Raw genomic sequence first — 22,642 nt, 5'->3', positions numbered from 1 at the left:
CATCCTCCTCCTACCTCTGTCAGTCTGACTCCTCCAGAAGCTTGAAAGTGGATTTGGAAGTGCAGCGCTCAGCTTTATGTGACACCTCAGGTGGTCGCGGCAGCAGGTCGGCCGGAGGAGTGCGAGGTGAAAAGCCTGGTGCTGCGATAACTCTCCCAGGCTGTGGATTGTATGAGGTGAATGGATGTAGTGAATTGGCCTCGGCCCATGAAGCCTGCCTGGACTGATGCCCAATACTACGCTGCTGGATATTATAATTAGCTTCTTATACTGGGACTTTTTTTTTTTTCTGGCTCCCAGGAAAGTCTGGGAAAGGAATTTCATTCTGTCCACGTCCTCAGAAAATACATACAACTGCACTAAAGAAGAATGAGATTCCTATGGAAGAAACAGGGACAATAAGGGTTGGAGAAACTGCGGGGAAAAGTAGGTCATTACAGTAAAACAGAATTAGGTTTGAGACACTTGCTGTTTCCACTTTCTCGAATGTGACAGTTTGCTGATTTTCTCTTTTGATTATTGTAAATTAAATGTATTTGGGTTGAACAACACGGGACGTTTGAGGTCGTCATCTTGAGCTCGTCCGTCTGATATCTCAGCAGCGTCTTCAAACTCGGCACAAACATTCAGAGATGAAACGATTCCTCCTCTAATTATGACACAATTTAACTCAAATTTCTATAAGGATCAAATTAAGTGATGATTATATATCCATAAGGTCAAAGGTCAACTTCACTGTGACATCATAATGTTCTGCAAAAACACCTTTTATTATTCAAGGCTGTAGCTCAGGAAGGAGATGGTGCACATATATCCTGTAACGTGGCCGATTGGTGCAGGTATACAACCATGAGGTGGTAATTCTAGTTCGCTATTCTTCACATTTCATAGACTAATCAGGTAGAGTGGTCGGTTGGATTCCCGGCTCCTCCAGTCCGCATGGGCGAGATAGTGAATCCCAAATTGCCCCAGATGTGTCATCAGTGTGTGAGTGTGTGTGTGGTAGAAAAACGCTGTAGGAATGTGTGTGTACAATGGATGAATGTGGCTTCTGGCTTTCACTGTAAAGAGCTTTGAGTGGTCGATAAGACTAGAAAAGTGTCCATTTACCATTTGCCATAAATGTACAAGCAGCCGACTGTGAAAGTGATAGTAAGTCACAGCCCCACAATGCATTTCTCCTGTGGCGTTTTATCAAAATCCATCATGATGGGGCGACCTGATGGTTGGTTAGGGCACATATTATAACGTGAGCAGTGAGTCAGCGGGTCGACTCCCGGCTGGACTATTCGCTGCATGTCATTCCCCTTCTCTCCCCTGAATCTCCTGTCTCTCTCTACGGACACTAGCTAAAATATAAAATGGCCAAAAAATACATTTTAAAAAATCCATCATTATAATTTGTAATGTTGAGTTTGTATTCAAGTGTCCGGCCATAAGAAAAACCTGCGTACTGAATGTGAAGCTTAAAAACAACCAACTGTCTAAAAACCTGCTGTTTCCAAATGTCAGGCTGTTACTGTGAAGAGCCGGAGAGTGATCGGAGAGAGCGTCTCCTTAAATCTAAACCCGTCCACCAACACGCAGATGTGGGCGTGTGATGGAGGGAGCGTGGCGGGTTGACATGGAAATGTTGAGTAAAACGTGTCCGTCCAGGTTCGCTCTCCTCTCAGCTCAGCTCTGAGCGGTCAGGCGTGCACGGCCACATGATGTCTCCATTACCTGGCTGAGAGACCGACACACACCGCCTGCTTCTCTGCGCACACACACACACACACACACACACACACACACACACACACACACCACCTGCTGCTTCCACGGCTGTCTTCATTCGTAGCTCTGTTCTGATTGGTCGTGGGCTGCCGAGGTGATATTTAAGTCTCCTCACTGCCTTGTTTGTCATTGTTTATTGAGTCGGCAGAGGTGATTGTCACCACCGGAGGTCTGTTGTAACTGACTGTACTTCCTATGTCGTCAGTTTGATTCAGCAGCCAGTTGGATCTTAAAGCTGATTCTTGACTCTTTGAAGAAGTTTCTCTGGTCGCTCACTGAACGAATGGACTTCTGGTCGATGTTGTTGACTGTCAGAATAAATAGTAAATCACAAATCAATAGGTGGTTGTTGCTGTACTTAACACTTCCAACAATCTCTTAAAAAGCTAAATTTTTTCAGTAACATGATTTTGCAGGTTTGTAAATTCCTAATGATTTCCCATCAAGCTCACTCGTTGTACCTCCACTGAAGTAAGCTAATGTTTCAGTCAGTGCACAACATTTCAGTTGGATATGCAACAAATATCAGATTCAACATATAGAAAGAATAAAGTGTCTAATAATATAAGAGAGGTGAACAGATATTTGGGTTTAAATGGAGCAATTTCTTCCACAAATTTAAAAAATTGAATTGAACAACTAGTCAACAACTAACTAAGCTAACAATGATGTCTCACACAAGTATTTCCAAATCAAGAAAATTAATTATCTTTGAATAAGCATCTTTACAGATAGTTTTAGTCTGTTTGTTAAAGATCAGTAAATGTAACATCACATTTTTATACCATGTTTACTTTAGAAATATTATTCCATCGGTTTCCATTCATTTCCATACAATATGATCCTGTGATGGATTACACATCACAACCCACTTCCAGACGTCTTCTAACTGGAGCAGCAGCAGAACTGTATCCAGAAGTGATAAAAGTGTAACATGCACAGCTCATATGATTCGCAGTTAAACTTGCAAACACAGTGGTACGGTCCTTTTTAAAACAGAGGAAGTCTCAGCGGTGAGCTGGGACCATCGTACTGTCAGCAAACATCCACAGTAAAGAAAAAAATAAATTACCTCGCTTCATTTTCTACAACAATTCACACCGACACACACTTGTAAACAGAAACACACCCACATGCATGAAATGTAAACTTAATCTGCTGTATAGAAAACTTTCCTGGGCAGAGCCAAAAGTGCTTTACAAACAATATAAGGATAATAAAGAAGATAGTACGGCAAGCAATAAAAATGCAAGGCAAGCTTGTTTCTGTGGACTGGAATAATATAGCAGGTCTGGAGGAAGCAGCAGCTCTTTCAGCTCTCTGCTCTTTCTCATAATTTCCTGGCAGAGATCCTCCTCCCAGTTTTTGTTGATACAGAGGCGGTTTTATCTGGGAGACGCAGCGACCGCCGCTTACATTTCACTTTATGACATTATCCTGACTTTCACAGTTTGACTCAATTCTCTGTTTCTTCACAGAGACGCTTTTCATACTGTTTCGAGAAAAAAGTTTTGGCAGCTGCCCTTTTATTCACCGGCTGTTCAACAGTGGGTTGATTATTTTACCTTTTTAAAACCTCACTGCAGCATGTGACAGCGCGGAGGTCCGACACGCAGCAATGGAGGGACCGTGTGCCATGTCCATGCAGGATTATTCTGTTTGCCACAAGGTTGCATCTGCATATGTATATACCCATATAGAGATACACGTACATACTGAAGAATACCTCAGCAGAGACACAGTACAGCAATAACAGCAGTGACAGAGTTGTAGCTAACGGCAACATCGTACGTCCTTCATTTAGTAGTGGTTCAGTACCAGAAATTGTCACAGGTTTATTATTGGTAATTTCTAGGAAGGTAGTGGGAACAGGTCCTGGAAAATACAATAGCAGTTTTGTTTTTCCAAAGTTAGTCTATGCAAAGACACAAATTCAGCTACTTGGTCCAGGAAATTCACAAAAGTTGGAGGACATACAAGTCTGCATTTTTTAGCCAAGTATGTTAAGGTATTAATAATCTGCATTTTTTCAAATGCTCAGGTCTCTGTGTGGAGGGGGGTGTCAGACCATCTGCAGCAGGACTCCTTGTTCTTCTTTATGACTCTGTGTGTTTGGACTCGTCGTCCTGCTGCAGAATAAGTCTGGGCCCAATCACATGCCTCCCTGATGGAGAAGAATCTAAACATCTGAAGTGCCTCGAACGCAGCACTGTTTGTTCAGAACATAAGGAAAAACGATGCAAGGAAAATGAAAAATAGAGGGAAACAGCTGGCAGACATTTGAACAGATAACATAACTAGGCCATCTACGAGCTTCCATCCCAGGAGCACGAGCTAACAAGCCGAATAACACGTCGCCTCATACAGACACGCAGACTCTGACTTTGCCTACTGTATCTTGCCTGTGGAGTTATCTCGCTCTGAGCCAAGGAGGACCCCCATATGATGTTATCTCCGTGTTGTGTCTTTCCAGTTTATACAGTGGGGAGCTGTGGCAGTGGTAGCAAGTAACAGTCAACATTTTCCATTGTAAACTTTCGTCAATCTCAGACTCGCATTAGCAATTTTTCTGTCACTATTTCTCTGGCTCTGGTGCAGGAAGAAGACATCCTCATTTCTAATGGCTCGGTTGTTTTTCCAACAAAGAGAACGGCTTTAATTTGAGTCGGTGGAAAATCTTGCGATGTGGATGACTGTTAAAGGTCTTGAACCAAGTTGATTCAGCAGCAATGAATCCACCTCCTTTTTACATATGAAACTTCTAAAAACGTCCATGATTGAACTTAAATACAATGATTCTGTTTACAAATATCATGACTACAATTTTACAAATGCGTCTATATAAATTCTGACAAACTAATCACCAACTGCAAGAACTATCCTCAGTTAACTGGTCTGACATCAGTCCCCAAAGGGAGCCTATGACAGAAACATACACATACACACATATCCAACGTCCCCACAAAGCTGTTGGACCCCACAAGTACGTTGTGCTCCGGGTTTTCTGATCCAACGACCTGGACCACTGACCCAAAAATCCCAACTGGGGGCTCAGCTATTGTCCCCAATTTAGACAAGACGTCCCGTCCGTAGTGTAGGGTGGCCTATGACAGAAGCACACACACACACACATACATCCGTGTCTCACTATAATTGTGGGGACCCTTTTGTTGAGATAATGCATTCACTAGCCCCTCACCCGAGTGTCTGACCCTAAAAACAAGTCTTCTGCTGGTCCTCACGAAGCCGTCGGACCCCACAAGTACAGTGAGCTTCCGGTTTTAAGACCCCATGAATATAGTAAAACAAGGCCACACGCACACACTGCTGCTGCTTTTAGCACCAGACAGGGATGAGAGTGTTGTGCTTACTTGGATGTTTTCAGGCGCACGGCACAGCACTGATCCATTAATGCATTAATGAAGGCCTAATCCTCCTCTGAAAAAATAAAAACACTGAAGCTGCTGTTTCATAACAAAGCAGCTGTGGTTCCTGAGCCCTGTGTGTGTGGGCGTCGCTCAGCTGGCCTCTACAGTATATAACCTGGCTTCAGGGTCTGCCCAACCTTTACCTCCGCTGCAGCTTCCCCCCCCCGGAGACCTCCTGACTGCAGGATTAGCGCGCGGGGGGGGTGGGGTGGGGGGGGGGGGTGGGCTCAGGCTGCAGGTGAAGCTGCTGGTTATGACGACAGGTTAACCAGTTAGAGGTCTGGCACAGCGCGATCACCGGGTGGAAACACGCCACGAGTCGCCAGCCAAAAGCTTTATGTCGAGATTTGGCAGTTTGTCTGCTGCCGTTATCTCACAGAGGTTTTTGTGTACTGAAACTGGAAAGATTGAATTTATTCAATTACACACTCTCTGTCTCCCGCTGTAAACCCTCTGTGCCTCAGTGACGCATGTTGCATCAGAAATTGCATCCCTATTTCACTTCCTGCCTCCATCAAATCAAAACACACACACACACACACACACACACACACACACACACACACGTTACACAACTTGCTTCTTTCAGTGATGCCAATATCTCCACTGAAGATTAATATCCATAAGTCACCTTCACACAAGAAGTCGCTCCTCATCACTTCAGACCTCGTTTCCTGATCACAGACTGTTTCTCTCGCGTCAGAATCGTCTTGGTGACTGTTGTCTGCGTTTCCGTGGTTACAGCAACAAACGCAAACAGCTAGTAGCCGATGCAGCTCTCCTTTCAGATTCAGTAACCAGACCAGAACCTGACGGGTCCAGACCACGTGACTTGTGTTGCGTAAAGCTTCAGGCTGAGAGTTTGGTGTTTGGCGTTCACCAGCCACATTCCTGTTGTTATTTAGAGACGCAGCAGTGTTGCATGCTGGTAGTTGACTGCAATGTGTGTATTGCAACTAAACCTATATAGTGTTACGTTTGTTTTTTTTTTGTTGTTGTTTCTGTGATTAGTTGTTTTGTTGAGTGAGAGTAAGCATGTAACTTTGTACGGTCGGGTTCACGGCTCAAGTTCAGTCGTGCCGGTCGGGTTACGTCTGTCTGACCTGGGTTCGAGTCGTGGTCAGGTCTCAGTACATTTCCTCAAGCACAGCACTGAAGTGTTTATTCTGAGCGCCTCCGTGAAAGAGAGACAGGAAATTCAGGGAGAGAGAGAGAGAGAGAGAGAGAGGGGATGACTTGCAGCAAACAAGACGCAAGTCAGACTCGAACCCGAGGCGGGTTTATAAAATGATCCGTTCCGGTCATTCTCAAGTGAACCTCAGTCCACATGCTGGAGCTGCTCCCTGCGACCTGGAGACTCGTGGCAGAGGAGTTGAGAATGAAGCAGCGGCTCTTGTTCTGACAGTAAAGTCTAAAATCGTTATGCGAGGTTTATATAATGTACAAGTTTGTGCAGAACTCACTCTCAGTACGTTTAAATACGTGTTAGATTGTCTGACAAACTGGGGCGTTGTTGCTGTTGTTCTCATTTGTGTGATTCGTCCTGTTTGCATCACCCAAAGCATGATGGGAATTGTAGTACAAAAACTCTTAGACGTCCCAATGGAAGACAGAGAGTAATACAGGCTTAACCTTTGTCTTTTTGGACGTTACGTCACCTGTACATTTTATTTGAGGAGCTGAAATTATTAGTTGATTAACAGAAAATTAATCGGCAATAATTTTGATGATCAATTAAAATGAACTTTCTTTAAAGTGATTATTTGCTGCTTTTCTGATTATAAATTGAATATTTTGGGGGTTTGGACTGATTTAAATCTGTCAGAACTAAACTGTGATATTTTATTGACTGAATGATCGATTTGAGGAAACAATCAGATTAATTGATAGTTATAACAAATTATAATTATAAATTACTGAGGCTCAGAATGTCACATGCTTTTTATATCCCCTGAAAACACTCCACAGACGTTCATGTGTTTTCTTTCTCTCTGCATGGAAACATGTTTAAAAACCCCTCACGTGCCGAGCAGAGCCCTCTCAACCTGTGACTAAGTCGAGTCACATATTTTTATTCATTACAAATCACAGGTTTTTCCTCCGAGTGCTTCGTGATCTGTAGAGGACGTGACGGAGCCTTTTTCCTCAGACCCGTCAGCCTGTAAAGAACGGGAGTGAAACCTCCCTGTGCTGGAGGCGGTTCGTTGATCTCCTCTGTTTAGTTTGTTAAAGTGTGAACGCAGACGTCGGGATTGTCGCTGTTCCTTGCCCCCTGCTCCGCCTGCTTCACCCGCGACGGCGCCTGATGTTTGGAGCCGTCAGTCTCCCAATTATCACTTTTCCTGAAACCCTCCATCTTGATCCTGTTTTTCTCGTCTCGGAACAAACGTGTAGAAAATGTGCAGATCCCAGCCTGAGACGGAAGATAACAGCTTCTTAACGAAGAGCGCTCCTTCAGCTCCGGCGGCAGTCGCAGGAGCTTGAGCGAGACGAGCGGGTGTTAATTAACATTCTAACATATTTTGATGATATTTCACACATTATTTTCACTTACCTCAACGGTCTGAGCTTTTTTTAGGATTTTTCCTTTCAACTAAATCACATCTTCCCGCCACACTCTGAATTTCACTGCTCTGAAAAACATCTTCTTTTTTCTGGTTGTGCTTTGATTCAACACTTCTTCTTCTGCTCTGTCTGCTATCTGGTTGGCTCTGACCTTTGACCCTTCCTCTGAGTACTATTTGACTTGCTAATGATGTAAGAATCTCCACTTTAGCACTTATTTTCAGACAGTGGCTGAAACATATAGAATTTAATACAGTATTAAAATCTTCATCGGCTCACGTCCTGCTCTGGATCAGGCTTTAAACTCAGAGCATGCTGGGAGATTACTGTGGGGTTCTGAAACATCTGAGATGTGTATGCCTGCATTCATGTTGCTGAGTGTAGTGTTGTTACCTCTGCAGCCCCCCCCCCAGCCGTGACTCACTCGTATAACATTTGTAGTGGGTTTTATTGGCTCTGCAGCAGAGTCGGACATCTCCGGCTCTGCCAGGAGATCACAGAGAATTTGTGCAGCGAATGAAATATGTTCTCCGCTGTGAGGAGTCATAATGTTCAGGGGGTACAGCACCTGCACAGAAATACATTATGATCTCCTCGCTGTTCTGCAGTGCTGCTGAGAGGAACCACGCAGGTGTCCCGTGTGTGAGAAGAAAGCTGGTCCGACACTGAGGTCAGCAGGTCAGGACTCACGTTGTTCTTGAAATAAAGTGCACAACATGAAGTTCTTACGCTCCTGACCCACAATCACATTCTGCACATTCACCAGCCTCCACCCAAGACCGGACTCCTGCAGTAGGCCCCAAACAGAACCACATCCTGAGCACCGTCAGGGCCAGTTGTTGGGTTTGGGTCCCCCGGTACACTGTGAAGCTGCATGTTGCTCCACAGCACTCTGACTGGAGGCTGTAGGTATAAACCCGCCATTGGTCGCCTGTTCCAGGTGACACTCTCCTCTCCGTCCGCTTCCCCCGCCTGTTACTGTTGAATCCCCTTCACTACAGGAAACGAGCTGCAGATCTGGATCGTCCTGATCAGACGGCCGTCGCACGTCTGTCTTTTGTGGCGTTTTCTTTGTGGGGAAATAGGACATTTTTAACGACAGTATCTACAGTACAGGGTCGGACTCATCAGCCTGCAAAAAAATCGTGATATTCAGTGTTATTGAATCATCGGCCTGATCCTACAGTAAAACATAATGAACGTATTACAGATGTGCTACAGAGAGGAGAATAGAGTAGAATGACTTTATCTGTCATTGCACAGCTATGCAACAAAATGTGGTGCGGAAACATTCAGGATAAAACAAACACATGATAAATAACATACACAGGAGTTATGAAAACAGTTGTGAATAATCAATATATTGTATATAAGAATAAATATATATGAATATATACCAATTGTTAGAGTTCAGCAGTTTGATGGCTCCTGGGTAAAAAGAAAGATTTGTATGTGTTGAACTGATCTACAAACAGCTGTGTCTCCTCTCACCTCAGCACACACACACACACACACACACACACACACACACACACACACACATCCTGCTCTGCAACATCACGATCTAATTTGCTGATGTCTCCTCACACAATGAAGCGCTCCCTGCTGGTGACGTTCATCAGGACCAGCGTTCATATTCCTACACATCGTGGTGCAGAGCGTTAATGTGTGACGTGAGGCGGCATCATGCTGCAAATAAATTGGGTCATTTACAAAAGTGTGTGTCCATATTAGGGAAAGCAGATCTCATTAGCTGAAGGTTATTCTGCAGGAGCTGTCAGACGGAGAGAGTCTCCTCTCACCTACTGTCCAACCTGAGAGTTTTGACTCATTCCTGCCACAGTGTCGTGATTTAGTTTTTAATTAGTTGTGGAGTTTGGAGCATTTGTTGTACTTTAGCTTGGAGACATCCTTTCACAGCGAATGACAACGTGTTCCAAGTGTTGGGAAACGTGTGATCCCAGCACTTGGATTATTGCGAGAGAGTCTGCATCGCCTTTTGTTGTCAGATCAAATGTTAGTCACAAATGCTTTGTATGAGAGAACAAGGCTTCTTTTTTTTTTTTTATGACTTCCCGGGCTCGCTGGATTGCAGAGGGCATCATTTGAAGTCTTGTATGAACATAAAAGCCTGCGCATAAAAGTTCCCTGCAGCGAAAACGACCTAAATAAACACAGCCCTAAAATAAAACCCTCCCCGGGTTCATCGAACATTCCTCAAAATGGAGGCCGGGGACGGGAGAGGCTGGAGGAGGCATTAGGGAGATAATACCTGAGGACGGGACGGTGTGGAGTGGATGTTTTCTCTCCACTGTGCATTACAGCAGCAGGAGTGGCTGCATTTTTAGCAGGGCTGCGGTGTGACCTTTGACCCTGGTAGTGTTACAGCTTTACTCTGCACAATGAGCCCCGCTGGGAATGGGACGAATGACCCTTGTGCCTTCCTGCGCGCCACAATCACGGCTGTCAGACTGAATTTATACCTTTTTGGTTTTTGTTTTGTTTTTTTTTGCCTGAAAGCATCATTCATAGCTCAGCAGTCAGTACTCACAGTCTCTTACATTGTCTTCTTTCCCGCCTCCAACCTCCAGCTCCTCCTCACTCCTCTCCTCTCCTCCCAGTATCAGGTCGTATTCAACAAAACACAAACTCAAATATCTGAAGAACGTGAAAGACTGTTCCCTGCATCCCACTTTGCTTTCCCATCGTCGCTTTTGATCTAAATTTGAGCGTATATTTAAATGTTGCTTGTTTTTTGAGTTGTGTAACTCCCCTTGTATTAAGGTTAGGCATGAACAAATTAGAAGACATTGATCCCCTGGCACAGATGTGTGAAAACCCTCCTCTTCCTGTCTTTCCCTGAGCCAGAGCCCTGCTGCTCGCACTTACTTACCATCTTTTTAGCATCATTTTAAAAGTCACTCTGCTGCTGCTGCTGGAGGAGAACTGCACCTGAATACTGAACTTTAATATTTCTTTTCCAAAGCTTTCTGTTGCACAATTAAAGTCCCTCTCTGTGGCTCAGAGGTTAAGACTCTGGCCGTGAACCACAACGTCCACACTTCCGTCTGATGGGGGACGTTTGTAGCGTCTGTCACTGAGAAACAAAAGTCTTTTTCCACAGATATAAAACAAAATACAGTTAAATATCATAGTAACGTTTTAGGAAACCATCAGAGCGAATCTGTAATGCAGGTTATAGTTTCTTAAAGGCTATTTTTTCTGCTGTACACGCACTTTAATTGCTTTATTAATAATACATTTGAATGTAGACTTGTAACCTGCGTATACACTGTGCAGCTGTAATGTACTGTGCTTTTATTTCATCATTATATATATTTGATGACCTTCTGAAACACTTACAGTCTCATTATGGCCAGTTTACCTCAGTGTTACAGGTTTACGATTACACGTTTATGTTTGCAAGTTAAAATCATGATAAATTAAAAGGAAATTTAATGTGCTTTGTAGTGAAATGTGAGTTTTTTGCGTTCCATTAACACAAACCATGACCTGAACCATCACATGCTGCAGAGTCCGACTCCGTCTTCTTCAGTTATTAAGAAGTCTTGAAGGTTATTTGTTCTCCACATTCGTATCATGTTACCACACTGCGGTGAACCTCATTGCACTTTCATTGCTTAATTGTTGCAAACATTTGTCTTGGACTGGAGTTTAATGGCTTTAATTGCTGTTTGGTGAAATCAAATGAAAAGCTGTTGCAGGGGTTTTTTTTTGTTCTCGCTGAAGATCTGAGGTCGGAGTGTCATTTTCATTTATTGTCTCATAATGTGGGCGTTGTGAAGACCTTTGAGACGGTAACTGTGATTAAGGGCTATGCAAATAAACTTGACTCACAGGGAGTAAGATGCACCCAGTGTTTATATCCCTCACTGTACTGGCTTTTATTTCTGTAAAGCAGATCAGACTCGTGTAGAAAATCTATTTTTATTTAGTGAGAGAGAGAAAAAAAAGCTTTTGCTCATTTGTTCTCACTCTCACTCCCTCGCCTCTTTTTTTCTCTCTCTCTCTCTTTTTAAATCAGCATTGTCTTTTTGTCACATGCTGAGCTCGCCATCTGCCACTGCTGCAGCACCGTCAACGTCCTTAAAAAGTCATTGCTGTATTCTTAATTATCTTGGTTTAATCACCTCCCCTCTTCAGGGAGATGAAAGGTTATTAGAAAATGAGTCCGCACGGGGAATTTATTAAAAGAGCAGCAGAATACTGTACTGAGGGTGGTACTGTAGGTCCTGTCGTCCTTGTGCCATGTGTTGCAGGATGTGATGTTTTCTTTATGGTGTTTTGGCTGAATTCCTGTCAGGCGTCTCGTCTGACTGTATTTTCCTCTTCTTCTGTGTTTTATTTGAAGTGTTGATCCATGAGAAGATATATTTGTGGTTTTAAGAACCAAAAGACCATCTCAGTGTTGTTTTGCATCTCCTCTCTCAGGTTTCGCTCTGGTAGGATAGTAGGATACAGCTGTTAATTGTTTTTTATAAGGCAATGGTTTCAGATCAATAAAAAATGGTATCGGAACATCTCTGCTGAGAACTAGCTCGTAAGACTTTCTGTCCAACCACCATCAGAGATCAAATGTGTCCTTGATCTCTGCAAAGGAGTAAAAATGCCGAGAGGACGTGATGTCGTCAAAAAACTGAGATAACGCTTCACATTGTCCGACGTTGTACTCAGAGAGTTATTCACAGTGTTTGCAGTCGGTTGCAAACACGATACGTGCCACAAACAGCTGGAATAAATAATGACAACAGCCAGAAGGAGAAGTAGAATCCCGGCTCCTCTTACCTCCACGCAGCTGACGGATCACGGCGTTGGAAAGACGAGGGTGGAGGAGGTTTCCGACACAAACAGAGGATTTAATGAAGGTTGATGAAAGTCAAGATAATCTCATAGAGCAGAGATTTGCTTTTTATTCTCATGTCTGCACGTCAGCGACAGGCGTTAGGTTTTTCAAGTTGTCCGTCCCGTTCTCATGGACACGATATCTCAATAACACCTTGACTGAACTTCTTCTAATTTGGTACAAACATCCGCTCGGACTCAAGGATGAACTGATTATATTTCGGTTCAAGGTTCTTTATTTGTCACGTGCACAAAGTAAAACATGCAGTGAAATGTGAGTGTGCTAAAATATAATAAGATAATTAGAATAAGAATTTTAAGAGCAAGGTGGCTAAAGGTCAGAGGTCAAGGCCGGTTTGACCTCACAAAACAAATGGTTCATACTTTCTCTGCCTCTGGATAAACAGGGATGTGACCTAGAACTAGTCTGAGTGGCGGAGGGATACGACCACGATTCTAGTTTTTCGTTGTAACAGCTGGTGAAAGCCCAGAAAATGTGATGACATGCTTCCATTGTTTTTATAGTAAGTGTAACCTTGAGTCCATGTCGGTGTCTCTGTTCTCAACACGTATCGGGCTCCACAGGATCTCCTGCTCACACTTGCTGCTAACGGCAGTTTGAAAGGTTCAGTTCACACACACACACACACACACAACAGTGATGTTGGGTTTGTTTATGCGTGAGGTGGACACAACTGCAAAGATTAGTCTTTCAACAGTTGGTAACAATGAGTGAAAATTAGAGATTAGAGATTTAAATTTAAAGTAATCCATGACCTGTGTGCCACCTCAGTCCCCCCCTCCTCCCCCTCCCCCTCAGTAATCTGTCATTAACAGTCAATTAAGTCACATTTTCTCATCAGAGGCTGGTGAACCGGATTACAGCAGAGATGTACAGTGAAGAGGTGATAGCTGAGGGGCCTGAGCTCAGGTCTGTTCTCTCTGAGTGAGAATAAGGCTGGTTAGCATTCATGTCTCACACGTACCACCGTCCTCCATTATTGAGCAGTTGTAAATGCTTTGAAGTTGTGCCGTTTGGGGAGTTTTTTGTACCAAAACAAGAGTGTGGGCGGGAACGCGGCGCTCTGAAAGGCAGAAGTCTCAGCAGATGGCTCGGTAATTGTCGTGTCACATTGATCAACATCCTTTTCTTCCTGATACTTCTCTGCAAACAGTTGCACTCTGTGTTTATTTCAGCGGATGCCTGAAAGGATTGTGCAAACAGAGGAGAGGAGGCTTGTGGGGGATGAGCCAGAGCGGCTGCAGCGAACACCGTCAGCCTCCGTCATTAAAACAAGGTCAAGGTGACGGAGAATCTAATTGACACTCAGCTCGACCCCAGCGAGTCTCCGGGGATGTTGTACAGCAGCGATCCCTCCTCCACCAGCACAGTTACACCATCACGTCTCATTAGCATGCGATCGCGTGGGCAAAGCTGCGGCTCCGTCGAACGTATTTAATTGTGAGAATATACTAATTAAATTAATGCCTGTGGCCAGATAACAGCATCAGAATCACAGGGGTTTGTGTTGGTAAAGGCCAGTTTACGGCTTAATCATAATATTAATATTAAACATTAAGATCAGTTCAGTAAAACACATTATCTCAGAACAGAGGAACACGAGCAGCCGTCTTTACATAACACAGGCGGTGCAGCTGAGGTGATGGGACGTTTATTCAGCATCAATTAACCCACAGCTTTTATTAGACGTGTGTTCGGGACGGTCAGAGGATCGTTTGTGTTGTAAGCGACACAAACAGCTGTGAGAAACTGTTTTTACACACATGATGTTTGTTCGGTGAACAAATGAATATATTGAAAGAAACCAGTTTGACTCTCTTCACATATCAAACAGTCAATAGACCGAGTTCGTGTTAGAAACCGTCCACCAGACGATACAAAGTCTAATACAGTGTTTGTTTATTTAGAACATAAATTCATACATGATTCATTTATCTGTTATTTATTCATTTAACAATCATTTTTATTGATTCATTCTTTCTCAGCTCAAAAGTCCAATATATTCCATAAAAAATTAAATAAAACGAATAAAACTTTTATTTTTTAGAAAATGGAACTAAAAAATTTTTTCATATTTGACTTGAAATAAATTTTCTTCATTTTTTTTTTATTGACATTCAGCATCAATCAGACATTTCCACACAAAATAGATATCAGATTTCAAACTGGATGCATCCGGCATGTATTCATGTTTGAATCTCACAGTTCTTCTTAACACTATACACACACATAAACAGACAATGAAAAACAGCCGTGAGCAGGAAGGGAGGGATCATTATTACTGACTCACGTCTATAGGTCCTCACATAATGTTGTTCTCACCATTGTACCAGCCTCAGCAGATATACTGTATATATTCAGATTTAATCCAGTCTGATATTTACTCTTCATATCTTTACTAATTCATCCGTGACACAGCTGTTCACGGTGTCCTGTAGTGGACACATCTGTCCACGTACTGGAGGCTCCAGTTCCAGTGAAGAATACAATTATATGTCAGACAACAGTTTTCTTCCAGCTTTGAGTCGGAGTTTGTGTTTGACTCTTTCCTGTGTCCCTGTGCACAAAGCAGCTGCATAAAGAAAGGCTTCTCCCAGTTTGGTGTGGAGGAGTTTTTACTGGTGTGCAGCCTGTGAGTGAGACCTGAGCAGCCAGCTGAGTGGGATCAAATCCCTGCAGCAGCTTCAACATCTGGAACCAGAGGAGAGGAGGCAGTTAGATCAGCACATTAATGTACATGATGTCACAATCCCCTGGTCAACGCTCAGCTGTCCACATACTTTTGGCCATAGTGTTTCTGGGGAAATGAGCTTCGGAGCAGTTCTTCTGTGGCGGGAAAGTTTCAACAGAATTTAAAGGAAGAAATTCTTCAGCGAAGCCGAAATACAGAAAGTCTGATGTTCCTGAAGCTTTGACGGTTTTTATTCCTCGTCTTTACCATCGAGCGCCGTTCAGCAGATGTTGAGCGAAGACGTCAGGAACGTTTGTGGTTAATTGTTGTGAAATATGAAGCAGAGTGGAAATATGACGTTTGGGATTATTATTTTAGCCCCACATTTGAAGCATTTAGCTGATGCTCAAACAGAGCAGCTTAGAGTAAGCTTTAAATCCTGGATCACTCGCATTATAAGTAACAAATAGCACAAATACAAAGGTTGAAGCCGTATCACCAAGACGACACGAGGTATGTGTCGTCTTGGTGATGTCATATTATAGATATATGTAGAATAAGCTGAAGGTGGGAGTTCATCTGTTTGTTTGATTTTCTTCCTACAGCGAGAGTGTGACCGAGAGGCCGACCGCCGAGAGACATCTGACTGCATGAAGAGGCCGAGTGACGGGACCCTGGTCCTCACCTAGACCTCTCCCACAACCCCCCCCCACTGCCCGGACATGGTGAGCCTCCTGTACACGTCTGCTGTGTGTGTTTTAGCCTCCAACAGACTCCACACTGAGTCTTATTTGTTGGCCGATCAGGCGACACAATCTAGAGAGTTTTTCTTCTTTCTATTTCGTCCCAAAACCTCCATTTTTGTTTTGCATCCTGACCTGAACTGGTTGAATCTGGAGAGTGTTTCCAGGGGACACAAAACAGTGATGAACCCAGCTGGGACACAGCTGTTGTTCAAAGCTTTGTGACTTTTAAAGTTAAAAACATTGAACAACCAGTAATATTAATAATAATCTTTATTTAAAGAGCACTTTTCAAAAACTATGTTACAAAGACAGCAAAAAAAAGAAGTAAATAATTGTAATAATAATAATCAATAGTCAATATATTTCAAAAAGAAGAAACATTAAAACAATTAAAAGTAATTTTAAGAGAAATAAAACCAGGGAAAACTCTCTAATAAAAGTGTGTTTTTAGAAGAGTCTTGAAGGAGGTTTCAGTCTCAGACTTCGGGCGGATCATTCCTGAGCCTCGGGGTCCGACTGGAAATCAGTCGGTTCATCGGCGTTTTGTGTCCCCTGGAAACGCGTCCGATGTCGTCTGTTCTACTTGCAGCGCGTTCCTGTATTTGGTTCTGCTGTGAGTTATTTGCAGCTCGTGCGTTGTCGTCAAACTGATGAAGATGTTTTCTGAATTTGTTTGGCGTTTTGTCTGTTTGCAAACCAGTCTGATTTATAAAAGAAAAGAAAAACTATAAAAGATATATTAGCAGAGCTTCTGTCAGTCCATCAGGAGACGGGGACAAAACCAGCGCAGCGAGACCCACAGCAACATCCTCTACATCGTTTAATCTAAAGCTTGATTTTAATTAGATGAATCCTGTGTGAGTAGAGAAGGTGATGAAGACACTAGCACTCATAACAACACCAGTCATCACTTACCTCCGTTTGGAGCAGTTGGTTTACCTTCATCTAAACTACTAAGTGAAGATTTGGGAACGTGATCACATGACTTCCTTCCTCAAGTGTTCATGATGGTTATAAATATTCTGAAGTCTTCTTCCTGTGCCGGTTCTCTGCCGCCTTCGCAGATGCTCGGCTCCCCTCATACACAGTAAACCAGGCTGGTTCCACATCACAAGAACCTGGATGTGTCGGGTCTCATCCTCCCGAGCGACGTTAGAGAGAAAAGAAAATGTTAAAGGAATCATTTCTGATGTGCGTGTCAGATTTAAGTAAATTGCACCCAACGACAAAACCCTGCAATGCAATTAATTAAGTCAGTGAATGTCATTATCCTGTAATTGCGGCGCGAGCTTGAACTCCCAGCTGTCTTGTAGGTAACAAATAAAAGGCAGCAGCCGGATGCGGAGCCGGGCCGGGATCCCAGAATCAGCCGTGAAAGTCTTAATCTTTCATTTAGATCTTGTTAATGTTTGTGTGGACGTCTGTGTGCCGTGGTTGTTGACGCTGCCCACACTTGCTCGCTACACAGCCTCGAATGCCCCCGGCAGTTCAGCGAGAGATTAGCTAGGTCGTGATGAATGACCCTCGCAACTCCAGCACAAGCCCCCAAGACTCGTGGCCATGAATTATTAAAGCAGCATCATAAATAACTCACCGTAATGAGGGGCGCTTTTACTCGCTGCAGGCGGGGAGAGAGGGCGGCTGGGAGAAGAGAGGATCGGAGCTGAAGAGGAAGCGATGATTGAGAGGGATGGCAGTTTGACCTTGGACTGAAAGACTGGCGTGACGCTCGGCCGGAGGACCAATGCACTCAGGCTTGTAAAACACAGCACTGAGCTGGTTCTGCACCTCGGCCATTTCTTCCTCTTCTCCCCTCAGAGAGATGGGCTCTATCCCTGAGTCCATGTCATAAATGTTAATGTTAATTAACGCCGCCTGTATCTAGGCCGCACGCAGACTCGCAGCAGCGCAGGTCGCTTCAGGTGTCGCCGTCGCCGTCGCCGGGCCGACGGCGACGAGAGTCTCTGACTCCGAAAACAAGCTCCTGCGCTCTCAGCGGCTCCTCTCAGGAGGAAGTCGAGGAAAAACAACACGAGGCGTCGAATTTGAAAGAGCAGCGTTCAAGTTCAAAGAAGTTTCTGTGTAATTATCCAGAACGAGAGCAGCTTTGATGATGTGCGTTTGATGATGGACGACAGCAGTGATAATCCTTCTTTACACATAAAATCATGAGATCTGATCAATCAGGACTGATGACCTTTAAAACATGGCACCCGGCTGAACTGGTTCTCTGCCTTAAAAAAGCAGCTGATTATGTGTGAAATGTCTTTATCAAGCACCTGGAGAAAATTGGCATTTACAGTTTATGGCCAAAAGTATACGGACACCCCAACATCGCACACATTTGGTAAAGCTCTTTCTAAAACAGGCATTAATCCACTGTGAGTCTGCCTCGTCATGTTAATCATGATTATTATACTCTGGCACAACATATGTCTGGGACCTCGGCCCGAGTCTGGCCCATATACTTCCACATCTGGGCAGATTGCAGCTGTTATCCTGCTGTATTGTCTGACAGCCACAAAATTTTCTGTGCGTGTGCAGGAGTTGGTCCAGATGTGGGAGCAGCATCTGACACTCCTGCTGTTTATGGGCCAGAGTCAGGCCCTTCTTGTTTTCTCTCGCCGTAACAATGTCAGCGAACCACAAATTATGAGCCGTGTTTTCCTGTTTTTTGTTGCCAGGGGTTACTGGTCAGCGCAGGTGTCATTGATTGTTACCATGGTAACGTTGGTCTTAGGCGTAAGTTATTCCGGGGGTGAAGTGTCTAGTTACTTTGTCTTAAAATGAGTGAGAGTTTATTTTTGTGAAGCAGTTCGACTTGCATCAGACTGATCTATGAGCAGAGTGAAGACTGGACCGACACCACAGACCACGTCTTTGTTAGAAGCTTCTTTCAGCTTTTAGATGTTTTGTGACCAGAGATCTGCTCATAGAAATGTCACTGCCATTACCACTGTCAATCAAATATGATCAAACCACACTCACACAGTCCAGGTAAAGCAGGTTAGTGGCTGAAGCTATGAACACTCATTTATTTATGACTGTATTTGTAACTTTGATTAGAAAAGAGAGGAAGAGAAAAACTTGATCCAAAGAATCTTTTCAGACACTTGAAAGTAAGAAACGTGCGGCTCTGTTCACTCATTAGGTCAGTACCTGCTCACTGACTGACTGCCAATCATCAGCACTCCCACTGATGACATTTATGCTGATTAGTGGTAAGGCAGAGGCAGACGCATCATCTCAAAGGTCACAAGTTGTAAAGGCCACAGGTTTGATTTCTGCAGAAGCCCGTTGAAGTCCGTCAGCGGACATGTTTCCTCTCTGAACCTGTGATTCATACTGGGCATCAGCATCAAATGTGCCTAAAACAAAATGATAATGTCTCCTCTCCCCCCCTCCAATCTGAACCCAGAGGTCGTTCCGATCGTTTGCAAATGACGACCGCCATGTCATGGCCAAGCATGCCGGCGTCTATCCGGCCCCAGAGGAGCTGGAGGCCGTGCAGTCGCTGGTGTCCACCGTGGAGGGAGCCCTCAAGAAGGTCTCTGATTGGATGGACGGCCTCAACAAATCATCAGGGAAGACCTCCACCAGTAACGAGGCAGGGGACACGGTGGAGGAAGACGCTGCTGAGACAAAGTAGGTCCCTCTGTCTGTGCTCTTGTGTTAGCTGCTGATTAAAAGCGCTGACCCGACTATCAGTCATATGGTTCTGAAAACATCCCTGCTACAATCTTCTTTTTTTTTTTTTTTACATCGGACTGCTAAGTGTTTGTGTTTCCAGAGCAAGACGAAGTGATTTATTGTTTGTTCCAGTTTATTTCTGTAGCTTCAGGACAAGCCTCGTAAAACTGCTCTCTGCTGTAAATCTGAAATTTACATGTCTGCTGTAAATGTGATGATTGGATGATTAAACAAGCTCCACAAACAGTCATAAACTCTCCACATGTGGCCGCAACGTCCACGCAGAGGCGAAGCGTCTGTGTGGGGAGCTGATGTCATTAACACACGACCAGGACTCGGTCCGTTCAGTCATATTATTATATCTGCTCATTCCTTCACCACAGAAAGTGTTAAAGAATTCGATCACAACAACAAAAAAACAACAACTATTTTGTCAATTCCCAGAGTCTGTAAGAAGCCAGTCACGTTCTGCAAGACGTCTGCACGACTGAACACGTGGTCATCTGCTGAGTCTGAGTCCATCCTGCAGTAAATCATGACCTCATTCATTTATTTAAACATGCCCATAGTTTTATTCTTCCATCTAATACAGTGAATCAAACACAGGAATTTAGCTTGTGATGCTGTGATTCCATTGTAGTGGATGGAGACAGACATCTTCAGTCTTAAACTACCTGCTTTACACTAGATTATTGATTATCAGGGCGTTTGTCTGGTGAGAAAAGTGTCTGATGTGAGTTTGGGTTTCATTTAGAAACAGTATCTGTGACACAGTTGGTCTCCCAGAGAGCATGTGTATTTATATATATATATATATATATATATATATATATATATATATATATATATATATATATGTTTTTCTACACTGTATTTTTTAATTACCAGACTGAAGTTGACCTGAATTTTTTTCTTTAAATTTGGTACAAACATTCACTTGGTCTCAACTGATTAGATCGTGGAGGTCAAGGGTCAAAGGTCAATGTCACTGCGACCTTTTTTTGGCCACAATTCAAGAATAAAAATTCACTTAATACCTTTTTATTTAATTCCTTGACTTCACTGTTATGAGTCTGGACAGACGGACCGGTTGGTGGAGGGATCCAACCACGACGCAATAATTGTAGTTTAGTAACAAACATTCACTAAAAACCAGGTGAAGAAAATATGAAAGAAAATGAGATTTTTTTAATGTATAATCTGGTTGAAACTCTTACAGTGAAAATACCTGCTGTCCTCAGATCAGATTTCCTGATCCATGATCCATCTCTAACATTAGGTTGAAGGCTTGTGTTCAGGTGCAGAGAAGCTGCTGTGTGGCTGCAGAGTGTGTTTGTGTGTTGTCACCTGCGTGGCTGTGAGAGAGTCTGACGCCGGCTGTCATCCTTCTGCCCTCAGGCCTGATGGTACGTCAGTGCTGTGCGGGGTGACGCGCGTCAGCCTGGTGGCCAAGGGCCTGCTGATCAAAGGGGACATGGACCTGGAACTGGTGCTGATGTGCAGAGAGAAACCCACCAAACTGCTGCTGTACACCATCAGCGCCAACCTGCCCCTGCAGATCCAGGTACACGCAGCCACACCTCCAGCACTGAAAACACAGCAGAGGACACAACCTTGTGCTGGGAAGGTGTTTCTTTTATTTTTCTTTTAAAAAAGGCGTCTTTGTGATTCGAGCTTCAGTGGAAACACTCGTCCACTGAGAACAATCTCAAAGTTCTTCATGTGAGATGAAAGTAGAAGAGGAGACGCGCTGACACCCTGAAGAGCAGCAACACATGATGACATGACATGAATAAAAGTAATAGAACGGTACAGGAGCTCAGACACACTGCAAACACTTCACAGTAAAATACAAACAGTATCTAGTGTGTTAAATAGATTAAAGGAGCCGTGAGTAGGAGCCCTCCTTCACTCCTGTGTCAGTGTTTGGTTTGTCCGATCTGGGCTACCGTAGCAACAACATCTCTGTTTAGTGTGTCATCTCTGTGCTTATAGATAGATAGATAGATAGATAGATAGATAGTTAGATAGATAGATAGATAGATAGATAGATAGATAGATAGTTAGTTAAGGTTACATACAGTTAGAAAACCCAGAAGGTAAAAGGAACCTTCTGTCAGTTTGATCTCCAGGTTTATTGTCACATGATTGATATCACTACTACATTACACAGTTCAGGTGTGTTTAGACTACAGACAACATTGTCCGAAGAGGCTTTAGATTAATTTAGGTTTTAACAAATGTTTGGACAGAATACGACGTAAAATACAGAGAGATCAGAAGAAACTGGAGATTAAAGAACATGACGCACCAAATTATTACTTCATACAAAATGAAATGAATGCGTAGCCTTGTATCGTTTCAGTTAAAAAGAGTGAAAATATTTTCTAATATTGAAAAGAATATTGTGTTTACTAAGATCACTAACACACACAGATACACATCTATAATCAAGGTCTTTCTTTTGACTCAGTCAGAACAACATATTCATTCCTGCAGCTTGTGGAAACACAAACTCTCTGGGATCAGAAGCCGCGTGTCACAAGCCCGACAGCGCATTTAAATTATAACAACTTTATTAAAAAGTTCGTGACACAAACAGAAGAGTTTTCATAACCAATGTTTAAGTACGACCACACAGGAAGTCGTGTAAACCTGGATGTAAACAAATGACACGTGGACTCGAGCCTCAACATTACACACTCAGTCAGTTAAGGTTAAAATATCGAACCACCTCCGGATCGTAAAGTTTGAGTTTTAGACTCTCTCGCTCCGCCTCCAGCAGGTGGCAGCTGTTAATGAGAAGTTATTAACTCGTGACCAGCAGCAGCGCAGGAGTAAAGACATGTTGCTCACCATTATTTCCAGCATCAGATAAAAA

At 43.5% G+C, this 22,642-nt stretch overlaps 1 protein-coding gene across 2 annotated transcripts in view; it reads left to right on the top strand.

Annotated features, from left to right (window-relative positions):
• Positions 1 to 22,642, top strand: part of LOC130169769 (spermatid perinuclear RNA-binding protein-like) — an 80,288-nt gene that overhangs the window by 13,671 nt on the left and 43,975 nt on the right. For both annotated transcript variants that reach the window (XM_056376731.1, XM_056376732.1), the window contains exons 2-4: positions 15,931 to 16,050; positions 19,490 to 19,716; positions 21,160 to 21,325. In XM_056376731.1, coding sequence (XP_056232706.1) covers positions 16,048 to 16,050; positions 19,490 to 19,716; positions 21,160 to 21,325 — 396 coding nt within the window. In that variant the 5' untranslated portion in view covers positions 15,931 to 16,047. The remainder of the gene's footprint in view (positions 1 to 15,930; positions 16,051 to 19,489; positions 19,717 to 21,159; positions 21,326 to 22,642) is intronic.

This window comes from Seriola aureovittata, chromosome 5 (genome assembly GCF_021018895.1).
Source record: "Seriola aureovittata isolate HTS-2021-v1 ecotype China chromosome 5, ASM2101889v1, whole genome shotgun sequence".
In the NCBI taxonomy this organism is placed as follows: domain Eukaryota; kingdom Metazoa; phylum Chordata; class Actinopteri; order Carangiformes; family Carangidae; genus Seriola; species Seriola aureovittata.
This window is presented reverse-complemented; position numbering and strand designations above follow the sequence as displayed.